Here is an 18997-nt window from a genome sequence, read left to right as displayed (position 1 = left end):
TACTCTTTAATTTTTCTCATTCTTGATGCATATTTTCCTTAAACCAAACATATTTTAAGCTGTACATACATACATACATATATATGTATGTATAGCTTTTTCCTTTTGGTTGTAATATCATTATAATCTAAATGTTTTAATCAACTGTTATTTATATATAAATAAGGCGTATTTCAGCCAATTCCATCTTCGTGACCGCTTCTCGTAACTCCTAAACATCAACACGCCATATATTTGAATGTTCATTTAAAGTCGCTCTTTTCAAAAATATTTGTATAATTTAACAAAACTGAAATGATAATATTTTCAAAAAATTATGCTTAAATTTTATTTATTTTATAAGAACTATGTTATATTTACGTTTGTGGAAGTTATGAATACATAATGACTATATATAGATCGATCCCCGGGGAATACCGGGTAATGTCTGACACACCGGGTTTAACTAGCCAGTATAATTACGAACGTTTCAAATCAAATTATTTTCCTTACATTAATGATGTTAATTAGTTTCTGAACAACAATTATAAATAGTAATCAGCTGATGAGATGGACGCTTCTCTGTGGTTTTCGTGATTACGTGGCTATGAACCCATCATTGTTCATGTTTTGTATATTTTAGATTCTGTCATAGAAATATCAGAAAGAGATTATGTAGTTATGAAATAGTAAAAAACGCTTTTTTTCCGAAAAACTTAGTTTCGTGTATGAAAAAGGAGGATTTATATTTTTCATGTTTAAAAATACAGCGATTAACTTTAAAGTTCACAAGTATTTTTTATGTATGTGACGTGAGATCGGGTAAATATAACTTAAAAGTCAAAAAAGAAATTCAACGATTTGCTACTGTTATAAATGCAAATTGTATTTTTAACGGGAAACGTTATGAATTTTTTATTCGGAATGTTGTACAAGATAAGAAGATAGAGTGTTTTATTTCATATTATCTTTATATTTATATATACTACTGTACGTGCATGTCACTGAACTCCTAAACAGCTGGACAGATTTGTATTAATATTTTTGTATACAGTTGTTTGGTGTGCCTGATTTTTTGCGTAGTGAAGGGTACAAAAGAGCAGACGGCTCCTTATGGGAAGTAGTTACCATCGCCCATGGGCGTCTGCAACATCAGGTGAAGGGAATGACGGAGGGATGCTGATGGTCCAATAACCTTGCTGTCTTGCATTGCTCCTGGTCTGAACGGAGAGTCGAATTTTGTGTCTGGTACGGAGTATGGAAGGGCCCGCAAGTACTGGATCTCTCTGGATCCTATATTAATGAAACCCGCTCCACACCTCAAAACAGACTTAGGCCGATGCAGGACACACGGTCATTGCACACATCGAAATCCCGGAAGTGGAAAGGATGGAGAAAAGGAAAGGACAACCGGACTCAGCGGGCGAAAGCAGGCATTTAAAACTACTTCGATCGATTTTTTGAGGGGGTGGTACTTCATCTGTCAGTCAGCCCATTTTCGAGCTGTATTAACTTGACCACAGCTAGGCCCTGCCACCAGGTGGTTTAGATCCGTCAGATGACGCTGCAGTCGGTACCTAGGTTACTTTATGTATTGTTCTAACACACTTCATACATTCTTCTCTGAGCGCAACCCTGAAGTTCCTGGAAAAAACTAAAATTGAGTTCCTGGAAAAAACTAGTTAAATAAAAATTTCTGTTTATTAATAGTTAATGTGCTTACATAATAAGAATTCTGAAAAATCTTCATTCGGTTCACATTAACATGACGGTTCGTGTTCGACATCAGTGCATGCAGTGTACAAGATGGCAGCCAATAATTTTTGTTTTAAATATTCACAGCACTATTATTGTTTGGATTGACAAATGTCAAAAACAAATGTGCTCTTTGATTCAAACCGTTTCTAACTACACAGCCAGTTTAAGCTGTTTGGGCTGATATACAAACATTGAAATCTGTTTCGTTTACTCGTTTGTCGTTTAATCTTTTAATATTTTTAATTTATTATTTATTATTTTCTAAAATTCTATTTTTAAAGTGAAAAATGATGCATCTAAAGACCTGGAAGCGAATAAATATATTAATAACATGTCCGATATCTTATTTATTATAAAAAAAAGTATTTAAATTCAAGTTTGAATCATATATTACTGAGATACCATATTGTAAATTGCGTAGCAATTTTAAATGCATTAAAAAGCAATTTAATGCTTATAAGTATTGCGATTATTATATTTAAAATTGCATCTCGTTCTGGGAGGTTGTTTTCAGCAATTTTTCATTGGCTCCCAGCCGTTGTATAAGACCATTAGCTCCAAACACAATAAATAATATCCTATTTTCTCTTCGTGACCGGTTTCCATAATTTTCATAACATTAACACATTATTTATTGAACGAGCGTTTTTTTACTGCCGCTCGTTATTTATAAAAAAAAACAGGAACTATTTATGAAAATTCACTTTAATATTTCCCAGGAAATATAAAAATGTTATCGAAAATATATGGTCCGTTTGACGGTTTGAATTCAAATGAACTACGACCCAGATGCAATTGAAATAATGCAATTTGTATTGCTTTTTAAGGCTATCGAAATCTTCATGAAATGTACGCACTTAAATCGGTTTATATTCAGTGTTTTATCATAACCGGGACGGCTTTGTTCATATTATTAATTTTATAACTCGCGATAACATAGTTTTGAAAACTTGTCTCATTAGGGTCGTTCCAGAGACGCCTTACTTAAGTTTTATGAACGATAATGAAATAACAAATTGAAAAACTTTAAAAACCTTCATTGAGGATTGTGATAATATTATAAGGTGTCTCGTCAGTTCGTATATCTAAGTAAAATGTCTACGATTTCATTATTATCATTTATCTTTGTATAAGATTGTGTTTGGCTGGAGTGTGTCTGAATACTGTATTGGACGAAAATGACTCTCGGACTAAAGTTGGAGAAAATTTCGTTGACAGTAGTAACAGCTGTATTATATTGTAAGGACGAATATGTAGGACATTAACTTTGTTATAATATTAGAAGATGATGAACGGGAGTGCGTGTCGTCTCTAGAAACACACCACAGTTAAGTTTTTGGAAGAAATATTCATAGTTATTAAGTTTATATGGACTGAACCTATTCCAGACTATTTTTTAACATTTCTTAGCATTTTTAACTATGCGGTAGTTAAAAGAAATTCTTCTTCACAAGGAAAATGGTGAATAGGAGTTTGTGGTTCGTCATTTGAAGATTTTTATGCAGCACGAGAAATTTCAAAGCAATAGAGAGGTTTTAACAAAAGATTAAAAATGCTTTGCGGAAGAGGAATACGAAATTTAGAATCATTATATGAAAAATGTTTTTACTCTATTTTGGGTACAAAGAAAATGCCAGCGGGGAAAAGTCACGTATTGTGATGGAGGATACAAAAAACCTCGTAGTGTATCCGAAAAATATTAGTTTCATTTAAATGAATAGAACTCGCGAAAATCTTAGATCTCATTAGACACAAACAACATAATATACATATAGTTGTACGGAAATCATGAATGTGGCCGTCTGATAAAATGGTGTAACTTGGTAAAAGTCAACTTGCTCTGTACTCAAAGACGACCATAAGCGATACACGCTTACAATACTGTCTTCAAAAGAAATATGTCTTTAAAAAGTTCTTTACATTCTATATTCAGTCATTAATTGAGTACTATACAAGCACATTAATAATTGTAGGTAGTTTCACGAAACCAACAAGCTGTAGTATTCAGTATATTGGATAGTCTTACAAATTACGTATAAATAAATAATAAGAGATCTTGACGCATGTTATACATGTAAAAACAATAAAAATTAATATTAAAATTTAAAAATATTAAAAAGTCGTGGTGGCCTGGAGGTTAAAAGGCCCGCCTCTCACACGTGAGGGCGCGGGTTCGAAACCTGGCAAGTACCAATGTGATCTTTTCCGAGTCATATGTACTTTCTAAGAGTATTTAGACACCACTGACGGACGGTGAAGGAAAACATCGTGAGGAAACCTGGTCTTATAATTTCTAATTACAAAATTGAAATCGCCAACCCGTCTTGAGCGAGCGTGGCGATTAATGCTCTAGCCTTCTCCGTGTGAGAAGAGGCCTTTGCTCAGCAGTGGGCTCCGATAGGCTGATGATGATGATGATGATGTTTAAAATTTATATTTAAATTAATTTAAATAAATTTTACAAATACTCATTGCTTCTATTAAATATGCGTCATAAAGGATCGTTAGATTAAATATCAAAGAGAATCATTCATATCTACATGCATGCATGCATGCATGCATTTAGTAATTCATTCTTTATATCATTCTATGAATGCACTGATTGAGTTATGAATTTACATTCACAATTCTATATCTCACTGATTCGCTTTCAAATGAAAAGTCTTTTTAAGAGATTTATTTGTATAAAATGTTTTATTAAACGGTCTGAGAGATTTCCCCAGCTGTTTGTGTAAAGTAAAATATAATCATAGTAGTTAATATATTCCTTTTATTATCATACATAGAAGTTGCTTTTTGGTAAATAAATAATCAGCGATGTGTTACATATAAAGAATGTTTGTCATTTCGATTTAAATAAATAAAATAGTCACTATATGTGTGACTCTTACTTTTCTTGCCTCTTCTATGTATTCCGATGTGTTTTTCACTGATAATTGTGCTTTATCAATATATTTTAAAGCTGTTCTTAACGTTTATAAGATCTTTTCTATGTTTGTAAGGGTTTTACAAATATCTCATCGCCCATCTATTTCGTTCAAGTCTCGTCAATTTTTAACACGCGTCCACGCGACAGAGGTGTTCCAGTACCTACTTGAAATCTGGTTTCAGATAAACAGACTTTTACTTTATTTTTTTTTGTTGCTTTTTTTAAAGTAAATGAATTTAAATGATATTCACTTTGTAATCGAACTGAAAGCTGTTGAAGCTAAATTCTTTCGAACTTTGTTTGAACGAATTGAAATTAATTAAGGCAAAGTCGTTTGAAAAGTATTTTTTTTTAAGTTTAGCCATATAGAAAAAACATTTTTTCTAAAATCAGATACATGCATAGAGGTATTCTCACAGATTTGAATGGTTTTGCCGTTTTTAAACACATTTTTGCTTAGCTTGAGTAGAATCTGAGGATTTTGTAAGTCTTACTTCGTAACTGAATGTAACAGTATAGATAATGTAATGTAATTTAGGTTAAGTCTTGACATTAAATTATGGTATATGGTATTATATTAGTGAATGAATGAGTGATTAAGGAATGAATGAATCGGATTAAGCGAATGAATAAACATGACTGTCACTCGTTGCTTATATTATAAGTGCCGCTGTAGGTTAGGTGTTAAGAGTACTTAGAAACCAAAAAATAAAATTATTAATCTGATTTAACAAAAAACATATAAAATATTAATATATTATATGTTAACATTAAAAATCTATATGCAAAAATTTTTATCATCTGGTAGCTTTACAGCCAATACGAGGCCAAAATTTCCAATCAGAATATTTCATTCGAAAGTTCTCTAATAACGTTAGACCAAACTGTTGTTGTCTGAGTTTATGACGCTAAAGGTTAGGCCACAATGTTGGAATTTTAGTAAATAAAATCATTATATTATATTGACTTGTATGTTTGTTTGTTCTTCATGTTAAACAGCTACGTTGATTACATTTTGACTATCAAATGTGTGTCGTAAGGCTTTCTTTAGCGTGTTCATAGTTTCGACATTAATTAACACTTTATTATAAAATGTAACTTTGTATGTTTGATTCTGAACAGTGAACAGATACTGTATATTTTTATTGTATTTAGGTTCAGTAAGAATATTTAATTGTTCGTATCTGTATAATTTGGACACAGCTATCATGAAACGAACGTGTTAGATAATAACTTATCAATATATATAGAAACTATATAATTAGTCGTATTACTAAATTGAGATTCAGTGGAATAAATCGATTTTTTCAGCGAACTAGTTTTATACTATCTTTGTTTAGGTTATTTAAATATTTTTTTATTGATATGTAAGTTTACATTTGCTTTTTTCTGTAATTTAATATACTTGTTATAATGAATACCGTTTAGAACAGGCGTAAAGCGTTCCAAAGGTAAGCGTGTTATGAAAAAGGTTATGCTTAAGAATGTTGTATTTTTATGTGAATAAAATTTATATAAAACGTTTTAAATAATGCTAGCTTTAATTGGACTTTGTAGTTGAAAATTTCATTGAAAATTATCAGAGAGTAAAATGTCGTGGTAGCCTCTAGGTGAAAGGCTCGCCTCTTGAGGGTGCGAGTTCGAAGACTCAAAAGTACCAAAGTGATTTTTTCCGAATTATAGTGGTGAAAGTAGTCACCACTGACAGACAGGTCACATAATATACGTATATTCAGAATATTATACAAAAAAACAAGAACATAATATGGCATCCTCATAATTTGTATTCAATAACTTTTAATACGAGACATCTGAGAAATTTTTGTCGCCATTATTAAATAATAGACATACATTCTTACGTAAATTTATTTTAATAAAATTTTTGATATCTATTTTGTTTTTATGCATATATTGAAATCTATAACATAATTCTTTGTCAGATAAAAAAACCTATTTATCTTGAAATTTTAAGTTTACAAATTAAAATGTCCAAGTAGCAAAATTTATCTGTGAATGCGTTCTGTGAAGTCACATTTGGTGTTTCAGTTCACTTCCGTCAGCTGGACCCAAAGCCTATAATGTCGAGTCTTACAGATATGTTTTTTATATACACCCTCTCTCTAGGTTATCTTTTATATTGAAATGCTTCGAAACTTTTCTTATATTATGTTCGTTCGTTGTTTTTATAAAAAAAAAGACAGCAAAACACGTATAGGTATTTATAACGTAAGTCGGGTGACGTATAATAGCATTGTTTGTGAAATTAATTTTGTCATTCATTAAGCCAGATCGTCGAAACAATATCAAAATTAATCATCTCATGATTTATTCAGATCGAGCTCATCAAATTGTAAATCATTAATTTCAAATAATACAACAGATAATTTGAAATGTTAAATTGATTTTTATTTATGGTAATTAAAATTTGATAGGATTAGTGTTGACTTATTTATTTCCACAACAACATCCGCTCCGACAGCAGCCGCAGGTACAGAATGTTGGCCAAATCACTGGCATGACGTCCCTGAGGTTACCACTGTCGTTGATGTAGGCGTATGGCTTGTAAGCACTGTACACGCCTCTAATAACCATCGGATCTCCGTATTTCTGAGCGACATATTTTCTAGCGATCTCTATATCCTCTCCCATCGCATATTTAGAATTTCTTATAGGCATGAAGTTTAGTGTTGGTACCTCTCTTACGCTATAAACTAACATCGGCGTGATGACCTTCAACGTTGACCTCCAAGCTTTTAACATCAAGTCACGATTGTCTGCTTTTATTACAAACGAGTTGTGAACTGATGGTTCGTATTTTGCTATGATGATCTTAGGCATCGCTCGATAATATTTCCTATATTTATTAATATTATTTTGAGCTTCCACTACATTTGAAACTTCATCTATCTGTGATGGGATTAGTCCATTCGAGTTGTCTTCTTCTCGGTTCCAAGTTTTCGTCAGAGGGTTTTCCTTGTTGAAGTTATCTATTTCTGATTTTATAAAACGTTGAACATTCTGTTTCCATGTTTGTTGTAGCGGAATGTTTGGAGTTAACGCTGAATTAAACGGTTCATTTTGGGGTAAATCATAGCTAGTTATGTCGGGAAATGAATTTGGTTGTTTAAATGAATATTTTACGGGACAAGTACTATACACACTATATTTTCCTGAATCAGAGCTCCATATTACATTGCCTGTTGACTGATACATCGATGGATTTGGATGGTTCGATTCAGTATGGGAAATGGGAGAAGACAAATATGATTTGGGCAAAGTAATCATTGATGGGGGTTCATAAACTGTGTTTAAATTTGATCGGAATAATTCCGTTCCCTCATTAGTTAAAATCGGATAGGTTGGAGATTTTAATACCTTAGACACAGGTGGTTCAAGCAAATGTACAGATCCTGTAAAAGGTAAAGTTTTGGCAGAATTTAATAAAGTATTGTGATTCTGAACACTGAATGGGTTCTCATATGTTGGTGACCAACTATGAGTATAGCTGTTTGGTATCTGATGATATGTAGGAGCAGATCCTGAATATAAACTTGGCGGTTTAAGAGATGCAGTTGGATGTATGTAAGTTACAAATGCGGGTAGATTACGAATTTTAGAAGACATAATTTCTTCAAACTTATTATAGACATCTGGTTTTGTTTCAACATTAAAAGGGTAATTCAAATCAACGAATTGGGGTTTTAAAAACGGATTCCTGATTCTGTTGTAATTATAATTTGATGTCTGTTTTTCTATTTGTGAAATTGAAGGTAATTTTTCGTATTTTTGCGTCTCGACTCTAATTTGATTAGGATATAAATAGGAATAATCATTACCTTCAATAGTATAAGCATCGGTATTTATTTTGTTTAATGGACGGTTAGGTTCATTGGAATGTATTGGAAAATTATTTCTCTTGACATCGTAGCAATAAGGTTTAATTTGAGGTATAAATGAAATTTTCCCTCGTTCAGAATAAATCTGTTCCGGATCCACCAGATCGTTGTTTGATTTCAAAATTTCAGAACTTGTTTTATTTGAAATTAAACGCTGCGGTTCGATCTCTGAACTGAAATCTAAAAGAGGCTGAATCGTCGGTATTTCGTTGTTGAACGACATTATACTCTCTATCAATGGCTTAGATTCCACATTAGTTTGGCGGACATTTGAAGGTAATAACATTGGAATCGCATTAGATCGAAACGCACCTATATTTTGTGTAATCATGTTATAGCCGGAATTAACGACCTGAGGAACATGATCGTTTTTATTGAAAATTCTATCTGAACTCACTGTTGGATTGGTTGCCGAAGTAATTGGCGATAAATTAGTTTGTGTCGTTGGTATAAAGGAATTAATGTCTGGTATTGGATTGGAGTTCACTTCAGCTAAAGGTAAAGACCTTTTCCATGGAGCATATTGTGGGAGAGGGTTGTACTCAGTGGAACGAGAGTTTTGTGTGGCTAAATTATTCGATATTGAAATTCCCTCGCCTGTTTTTACAGTTGAAAAAGTTTTGGTTGTCGCATGAAGCATGTGGGAGGGTGAGCTATTGTCGGGGCCCTTAGTTAAGTATTTATAGCATAATAATGGATTGACAAAATTTTGATTGGACTCCTTTGGGATAGATAATGAATATGAATAAATATTTTTAGGATATAAAAGATTTAATGAAGCATATTTTGGATTATCAATATTGGAATATAAACTGTGGGACCTTTGTATGGGGACTGAATTTACGTTATATGTTACATGACCTGGCATGCTGTTAACAGTTAGAGAAGAATCGTGATTTTTAGAAAATAAAACATTATGCTTCGGATATGTTTCATATTGCACGATTGGTGTGATTGGGAACTGTTTTATATTAGGCATAACTTTTTCATTATTATTATCATTTAAGCAATAAGCTTGGCCTGCTCCGTCACTAATATATTCTTTATATTGTTTTATTGGTTGTTTAAAAGCGGGTAAAACATTGTGAACGTTGAAAAAAATATTTTTGTTAGTAGATATTGAATCTGCCACATTTGGAGATATGGAAGGACTTTTATGCGGAATATTTGAATAAGTAAAGTCATTTTTTATTGGAGAATTAAGTTCAGCATTTAATGGAATAGGTGGACAATAATAAACACCAGGTCTTTTATAACCGAACAGAGAGGTGAGTGTATTAGGATATTTTGTGTAGGACGAGTATAGACAAGTATCAGACGGTTCTTTCCTTTGGATATTGACATTCCAATCATATGTATTAATTAGAGGAGTATTACTCGAGTGATGTCCAAATAACCGGTAATTGGGAGTATTAAGTAATTCTGAAGTTGGACTTGTTTCAGTTAAAGAATCAGGTGTTATATTAATTGGAGTGTAATCCGATGACATGTGCATATCGTTTTTTTGTGCCCCATACGATTCTACGGGACTCGTATAGTGTTCTAGTTTTGATGGCCAATTAAAATGTTTATATATTTTCATGATGGTTGGATTTAAATATTGATAAAGATCCTTTGTGGTTGCAGGATTAAAAGTTTCCTTTTTCGGGACGTAACAAGAACTGCTGATAGGATTTAATTTTCCATTCGAATATGATAAGTATCCATTGTTTGGTTCAGTGTTGCCAATATCACATACGGAGTGGACTAATTTATTTAAATCGACTGGGTTATAATATAAATTCGACGGTTGTTTTAAACTTCTAATTCTTTGAGGTCCTCTTGGATCTATACCAAACTTTAAGTTTTCAGAAACTTTAGGTATCGAGGGTGTGTTTGGGTCGTTTAGTGTGACTATTGGGTTTACTGCTTCCTGTACTGATAGCGGAGGTTTGACTGTGAACGGATAAACTACGTTATTGATACTCGAATCTTTTTTAACTCTTGAATAGTAAGGTGTCAGATATATTGGACTTCGGTTATGTTGTAAGTAGCTTGATGGTTCCGTGTTAGCTTTAAAAATATTTAGTGATTTCACCCTCTCTGTGGTTCGCGGGTTAAATGATCTTAAAAAATTTAAATTATTCAAGTTTGATGGAACTTCTAAATAATTTTGTTTAATTTCAGGGATGTTATTTAAAATATTTCTAGTATCTTGTCCTCGGTACATATTTTTTGGCATATTTATCTGGTATTCAGGTTTACTGAACCTAATGGTACCAAAAGTATTTGGTCCTTGATTCACTTCTGGAATTTCTTTCAGTATTATATCACCATTTTCATTTGTTTTGCACGTGGTCACTTGTGAAGGTAACCTCGCATCTAAAGATGGCTCTGTAGTTATGAATCTAGGAACATTAAATATTTTATTTAAAACGGAATTGTATTTTCTTGTGTAAGGCGTTATTCTTGTTGCACCTGAATTGTAAATAATTGGATCGGTGAGTTTATCTCCATCAGGCTCATTATTTTCTATGACTGAATTCTTCTGTAGAATTGTATTTCCAGGCCAGATTTTTGGCGTTATAGCGGTTTGTGCTATATCCTTATTGTAATTCGAAATTGTCATATAAGGTTGCGAGTACATTTGTCCTTTTCTCTCATTTTCAATTATATTATAATCAATTAAATTTTCTTTTCTCAAAGATTTTATTTCTTCTTGTTTAACTTCCAGTGGTGAAGTATTGTAAAATCCATTTAATAGTTTTTCTTTATGTGGCTGCAAATTGTTTTTGTATGTATCTTTCGAGTTATCGTAAATATAAGGATTATTAAAATATGTGCCTCCTAAGTCCTCTACAGGAATTGTGTTTGATTGGTATGCTGTGGTTTCTGTAAAAATCCTGTCACTCGGGAAAAACAATTGTGGTATAAAATTCTTGTGATTTGGTATTATCGAATATTCTCTGTTTGTTGAAGTAGATGTTGGTTGAAAATTATCTACATTTGTATTTAATAACACTTTCGTTGGTACAGGAACAAAGCTTTTATTTATAGTAGATCTCTTAACTGGCAGTAACTTTGCCATAGGTAGAGAATAGGTCGAACTAGGATCAGGCTCTGTATTTAATAATTCTTGTGGTTTTCCTGAATATTGCATGTACTCATGACGTGAAGGTTCAGGTACGTTTCCCGACTCAAAAGGTATGTTAAAATAATTCTGTTTACATTCACAAACATCATAAAATTTAGACATAGGAGCTTGTCTTTTAGCTGGATAATCGGGAGACATAATTTCATTTTTACCAAGATTCATATTTGTCATATAATATTTTGGATTCGTGTTTGCAAAATTTTCAATTTTGTCGGAAGGATTATTGATAATGTAATTTCCGTTATCGTTTACTTCAGGTTCTAAGGGAATCTCATTAAAATTAATGATTTGATGATTGGGTTCCTTTTTTCTTACTTTATTAGTTTCTTCAACAAAACCTGTTGGGCCTGGTACAGTACCCACATTAGGTGAAATCTTTACTGGAACACTTGCTGATACAGCTTCATAATTCAAATTTTTATGAAGAGGTTGTTGACACATTTGGCTCTCTTGAAGCCTACTTTGAATATTGTTGTTGTAGAAATCATTTATATTTTGATGTTTTAAATATCTGAATCTTTTTCTGTCTGATAATGTTTTCGAATTAAAACTCATTGGGAATACGTCAGATATACGATTTGACATCGAATTATCTTTTATTTTTTTGTGATACAAATTCGAAGTGTGTCCATTTTGTAGAGGGATATCTGAATATGCTGCAGTTGGTTGGAAATAAACTGTTGGTATAACCTTGTGTTGTTTTGAAGTTAATATATTTTGTTGAGAGGATGTTGGGTAAGCCGTATATTGTAAGATAGCGGGCCTTTTCGTATTTCGGACATTTGGATTATAACTATTTGTATCATCTTGTGGTGTTTGATCTATGTACGAGCTTAAACTCTCCATGTTGGCTCTGTGTTTTAAAAGTTTGTATGGCGGTATGGGTTCGGGTTGCAAATTAGCTGCACTTGTAATTTCTTGCAGATTTACATCGAACGGCCTTTTTTCTAGTTTGTTTGTATATTCATTTTCAATGTTTGTGAACGCATACGAGTTTTTAATTGGCATTCCAACAATATTTGGATCTAATGAATCTCCTAAAATTGAGATTTTAGGATTAAATTTCGGTGATTTCTCTGCGTTTGGTAAATTTACTACGATAGGAACAGGCACATAGGAAGTGTCTGGAGTAATAGATTTGGTGGATTGTACTTCATCAACTATTTGTTTTACATTCTCAGATAAATTTGTAAAGCATGTTGTATTTCGATTGGCTGTGTCTACAGAATACATAGAATCTTCAAGGTTCTGATTCTGTGAAACTAAAGGATTAATATTGTTTGAGTCAACGTTATCATTGAATTGTATGGGACTCTTTTGACATATGCCATTCATTCTATTGATAGATTGCATATTATTAATTATTGTTGGAATCAAAGGAGTTTTGTCCTGTTGGCTATCATAGGCAACACTTTTATAAAGTGCAGGGTTAAATGTAAACGGCTGGTTCACATTTTTTATATTTGAACCTAAATATGGATTATTATAAAATATATTAGATGTTAGAGGTTTTGAGCTGACTATTTTTAATGGATATGTTTTATACGATAATGGCGTGAACTGTATTCTTGAGGGTATTTTAAAATTTTGTTTATACTGAGGAAGAGTATTCAATGGATTTTGAATATCTTGTGAAGTCACTGGGTTTGTTTCGGGAACCAAAATATTTTCATAAGCATTTTTAACGCTTTGTTTAGACATGATGTTGTTTGTTGCGGGTGTATAGTAACTGTCCGGTAAAAAACCATTTTCATTGCCGACTAACGACTTTAAATTCATGTAAGTGCATGGATCTTGAATGTAATATTTTGTCCCAGGTAAGCCTTTCCTTATGTTGTCTTTTAAAGATAACTGTTCTTGTTCCGATTTGTCAGTATCGTCTGTATTTGGAAACATGATTTTATTATCATATAATATTTCTTTCTCGTTTTGTGGCACCAAGAAATTTATCTTAGAATTATCACGTATGTCATCGTTGTTTGTACAAGGCCTCAGACGTTTAGGGATTAGCAACCTTGCTTGTAAATTAGATAATAATTCGTCTTTATTCACTTCTATTGGACCGTTCAGGCTGTCAGGGACCAAATGTTTTTGTATATTCGGTAGAATTCGCCACGTGTTGGTTTCATTTGATATATATTTGGTATGCCATGGAATTTGGTTTTGGTTTACGTTAAAATAAGGTAAAGTTTCATAATTTCTTTTATCATAATTTACTATATCAGGCATATTTAGGTATGTGTCTTGCTTGATGGGCTGTTGGACGTCATTAATTATATTATTATCAGTTAAAGTAGCTTCCTCGTAAGGTATTGGAGATGATTGTACTTGACTTTGTAAATCATAATTTGGCACATATTCCTTAAATACATTTTCAATTTTTTGTTCCACTGAAGCTTGAGGTCTTGTTAAAATTGATTCATTGTCATTGTAATTCCTGTAAACAATTTTAGAGTCTGGAACATCATTAATGGAAACCATATCATTGGTTTTGGCTTGTTGATTTGGTATCAAATGTGTTTGGTATGGGAAAAACATTAATTTTGGGGTTTCCACCACGCTCAATGGATTTACAATTGTTTTAATGACACCTACGTAACGCGGAGTAGATACCATGTTTGGTATAGCTAGGTTATAACGAAAGGCCTCATTGGTTTTTGAACACTTATCACATCCTTTTGTTCCTGTACCATCGTCATATTGTAAATGATATCCTAATTCCGTTCGGGCTGCATTGTTTTCATCATACGAATCTATTCCTTTCAGCAACTCATAATTATTTTCTGTTCTCACGATATCATTATTGCTTGCTTTCGCGGAACAGGGATGAGTTAAATAATTGCAATCAGATTCTTTATCTGATATAGTATTGATCGGTATATAGTTTAAATTGTTTTCGTTAATTTTATAAAAAATTTCATTATCATTTGTGAGTTCATTACTCTTTATGGTGTCCATTGAACTATTTCTGTCAATTCTGGATTCTTTATTGCTGTCATCGTAAGTAATGACATTAGAAGACATGTCGTATTTGTTCTTTATTGCTTCTCCTAACATGTTAACATCTTGCTTATAGCAGACTTTATGACCTGTTGCAACTTCTACAGTATTTGCATCATGTTCTTCTTCTGGATAGTCAATGTTATTGTTTATGACTGTTTGTGAAGATCCCAGGTCTTCAGTTTCCAACAAAGAAATTTGCGGACTTATATTATTATTTAAATTTGTATTTTGTTTTCTCAAATTATTTTGATGGTAATTATCTAAAATATTTTCATCCGTATATTGCTGTTCTTTAGGAATATTTAATTCATAATGGCCATCAACTTCTGTCGGTACATATTCTATTAGTTTGCATACATTCTTTGATTCAGCTACCATTGGTTGAAAATTTTCAACTTCTTTATCGAATTTTGAGCTTTCCGTCTCTATGTTGAAGTCCTTCAAATAATGTTTTTTTGATAAATTATCGAAACACCAATTATTCTTTGAATTGACGACACAAAATTTTTTTTCATAATTCGGTATAAAATAACGTAAAATATACGCATCTGTGTATAAGTAGCCCAGGTCATACCATTTTTGGTTTTTATATAAATAAAAATTAACTATCAATTCGTGACCTTTTCCGTATTTCTGTATGTTTCGCTTCAGTTCCACGAGACTATCATCCATACCGGTAATGTATACATAAGTCAAGTTGTCATTTTTATTACTTTCGACCAAATTTTCAGGTTCGCTGGATTCATATTCTGTTTGTTCACACAAACAATCGTTTGCATCTTCTGCACTTCCAACGATTTCAGCTTTGTCATTTGTCTCAATGTTCATATACTTGTTTAAATCGTCTCGTATAGGATCAATTGAATTTGCATTAATTTCAGGTTTGTTAGTAAAATGTTTATCGTCGTTTACAAAATCGTAATATTTGATTTCGTTTTCATCGACAATTTTACTTGTCATCGGTTTATTTTGTAACTGCAAATATATTATAATTTACATTGTAACAAAGTCTTAATATTTTTCGCCAACTTTAAGTGCTAGGTAATTATTTTGATTATTTTCAGCAAAAAATTACTGCAAAGCGTTTGTGAAAAATTGTTTTAAGTATGAATGAAATCAGAAAAAATAATTAAACTTTGTCACTTACCAAATCATAATTTGAACAAACCGCATCTGTCTTCAGACCGAAGACGTTTTCACGAGCGATAAAAAATATATCTGAAATTAATATTAATATTATAACTATAATTATCAGCATTCATTTTATTATTTTTGATCGATAGTCACAATTTTTTTTCACGATTAATGATTTATGTGAATTAAAACTGACTATTTCAAATTAATATCCCGGTTATGGTATAACTTATAGAGAATGATTATATTAATAGTTTGATAACAAATCACGAAACTGCTCCGGGGACTTCAATAAAGTTTAAGGATAAATCAATCTCGTTAGTTTTCAATTTGAGCGAAAGTCGTTTTCCCCTAGGGCGACATCTAGAATTTACATGCGATAATTGTATAGGGACGCCGTCCGCCCGTCATAGTTTAAATCAGAGAAGAATTTTTAAATAAATCTAAAATTTAAATGATGTCAGAGAAATTATTCCAGCAAGAGAATTTTAAAAAGTGAAACATATTGTGCTGAAGTTGAAAAGCGGTGAAAAGAAAGTCATTTTTTACGACTTTTTAGTTCTTTGGGGTTCCATGTTTTAAGGACAAAATTTTTCGAGCTTGTTTCACTTGGCTTTCATCTAGAGTGCATCCGGCAGCGATATATACGTACTTACAGTCTGTGTCACGTGACTACATACATAATACAATACATACGCTTTGTTCCTGCGATAGTTTCATGAACTTGAAGGTAATTTATAGCCTATATCTTTTTATTTTGTTCAGGCTACATTACTATAAAGTTTAATCAAATTCCGTTTAGTCGTTTTTGCGTAACACAGTTACAAACATCCATATATCCATACTTCCAAAAGTTGTCATTTGTCATTGTATTTACGAATATGTGATATTAGTCGGATAAAATATATCTATCAATATTAAAATGCTACATACATACACATAAAATCTAAATAACACAAAAAGCTGATAAAAAATTTTTAAACACGAGATTTATTTTCAATTTAAATGTATATCGAATGTATTTAAAATACGAATTGTGAAAATGCAAATACAAGGATGTCCTCAAAAGAGCCGTGGCAAAGCAAGTCCAAAATCAACAAAATGACTGCCCTTTGCGATGCTAATACATGAGATCTACACCTGAAACACGTTTACCCCACAACGGGGTTCTATAAAAAGCCTCCCAGCGACTTTCATTAAAGGTAATTATTTTATTCTTTTTTTTTCAGAATGTTATGATTACTTTTATATTATTTTACTTTGTACAGCTCATACGACTTTATATGTAAATAAACGAATCCTTCTAAATTATATATTTGATTTAAAAAACCTTTCTAATTGTCTGTAATAAACGCATCAAGACAGATTTATTCTACAAGAGACTATCTATATTTAGGCCAAATTTCATCAAATTCGGTTTAACAATTAAAAATATTAAAAAAACGGTCCCTCCACTTATGTATAGCACCGATTCAAATATAAGTCCTTTAGCGCTTACAATTAACGTTATGAAGTGATATGAGCTCAACAGTTTTTCACAAGTCAAACTTTTCATATTATTTAAGCAAAATTTCTATTACTTATCCCTACTGCATATAGTATCCTACTTGTGACATAAACACTGCACTCACAGATATGAACTGAATAACCGTATTTTAAGATTTATTTGTAAACCTTATTGAGATATGTAGGTCGCAGATTTGAGTTCTTCTCGTGTAAATGATCTTTTAAGTCTACACTTTATCATTTATATTTCCGCCTGTGCTCATTTAAATGACATTAAGTTTTACGGATACTATATTTTTTTTATTATTTTATATGTACACAATCCTGACGTTTCGGTTCCTTAACGACAACCGTGATCACGGTAGTGTCTGACACACTTCGTTTTATTTGAATATCATTTTGATAATAAAGGAAATGATAAGAGTTTTTAGTCTAGTAAATGTTAATGAAACAGTATCCTATAATAACATAATCATTAATTTACTCACTCAATATTATACAGAGTCGCGACTCTGGTTGTAGCATTTCTTCTCCCCTCAGAATATTCTCTCATTTAGATCTGTCAAAAGGACAAATAAGATTATGAAAAAAAAAACCAAAGTTGGTCGAAGAGACGTATTTACTATCACCGGGTCTGAGATAGTTGAATGCAAGCTCGATTTCAATGGACTATGAAACAGATTCTTTTGATAATGTCGTCAAAATTATTACGAAGCATCTCGTTCTTTGTGAGAAATTCTTTTATCAGAATTTAATAAAATTATACGAGATCAAGTCTGAATTTTAAAATCAAAACAAAAAATAAATGTATTTGATTTAAAACCAGTCTCTTGTGGGGTATATAAAATATAGTCTGTGACATTCTGTGAAAAAATACTCACACGTTCCAAAAAGCACAGCCGCCCATCGGGAAAACGAGAATTGTTATGTTAAAAATAAAAAGCATGACCGAAGTGTGGCGAGTTAAATGATATTATTTTATAAATATCTTTTTTTTTTAATTCAAATCACACAGCACGAACGCAAAAATTGATTTCCTTTGATTTATACAGAAGAACGAAAATATTATTCATTCTTTTGCGATCTGCGTTTTGCGCTACAATAATTTTTCCGTCAATATATCATCCGTTGGCTTCCACACCGGCTTGTACTTTGAAAAATAACTTGGATTGCAATGAAAATTTCTATACAGCTCGAATATCAAGTTGTTAATAAGAAAATAATTTAAATAAGATACAAATCATCATCAGCCTATCGGAGCCCAGTGCTGAGCAAAGGCCTCTTCTCACACGGAGAAGGTTAGAGCATTAATCACCACGCTCGCTCAAGGCGGGTTGGAGATTTTAAATTTATAAATTGAAATTATAAGTCCAGGTTTCCTCACAATGTTTTTCCTTCACCGTCCGCCACTGGTGTGTAAATAATCTTAGAAAGTACGTATGACTCGGAAAAATCACATTGTACTTGCCAGGTTTCATACTTGGCCTAATGAACTTTCAGATGTAGACAAAATTATGAATCATTCTTTTTTGGGAAATGAAAAACAGAGTTAAAATGTAGAATTTATATTGGGTAAGAGTTTTTCGGGATAATAATTATAATATATAATACATTATTTTTAATTCCCCCAATATAATAAATGATTTATTTCTACAGACA

The 18997-nt window shown here is 31.9% G+C and overlaps 2 protein-coding genes across 3 annotated transcripts in view; one reads left to right on the top strand and one right to left on the bottom strand.

Annotated features, from left to right (window-relative positions):
• Window positions 1-18997, top strand: part of LOC116778315 (igLON family member 5) — a 108948-nt gene that overhangs the window by 11827 nt on the left and 78124 nt on the right. The gene's annotated exons all lie outside the window — the stretch shown is intronic.
• Window positions 1091-18301, bottom strand: LOC116778227 (probable serine/threonine-protein kinase clkA). Its single transcript, XM_061525742.1, has 6 exons — window positions 18220-18301; window positions 17827-17897; window positions 15846-15916; window positions 13913-15673; window positions 7201-7396; window positions 1091-1272 (listed from the first exon to the last, which is right to left on the bottom strand). The coding sequence occupies exons 2-6, from the start codon at window positions 17861-17863 to the stop codon at window positions 1091-1093; spliced, it is 2247 nt and encodes a 748-aa protein (XP_061381726.1). The 5' UTR covers window positions 17864-17897; window positions 18220-18301.

The sequence above is a fragment of the Danaus plexippus genome, chromosome 31 (genome assembly GCF_018135715.1).
Source record: "Danaus plexippus chromosome 31, MEX_DaPlex, whole genome shotgun sequence".
NCBI lineage: Eukaryota > Metazoa > Arthropoda > Insecta > Lepidoptera > Nymphalidae > Danaus > Danaus plexippus.
Note: the sequence above shows the minus strand (reverse complement) of the source record. Positions and strands in the feature narration are given on the sequence as shown.

Coding starts and splice junctions, on each gene's coding strand:
- LOC116778227 (XM_061525742.1), bottom strand. CDS start 17,863: ATGCTACAACCAGAGTCGCGACTCTGTATAATATTGA. Junction 15,917..17,826: donor GCGACTCTGTATAATATTGA/GTGAGTAAATTA, acceptor TATTAATTTCAG/ATATATTTTTTATCGCTCGT. Junction 1,273..7,200: donor CGCCTACATCAACGACAGTG/GTAACCTCAGGG, acceptor TCATTAATATAG/GATCCAGAGAGATCCAGTAC.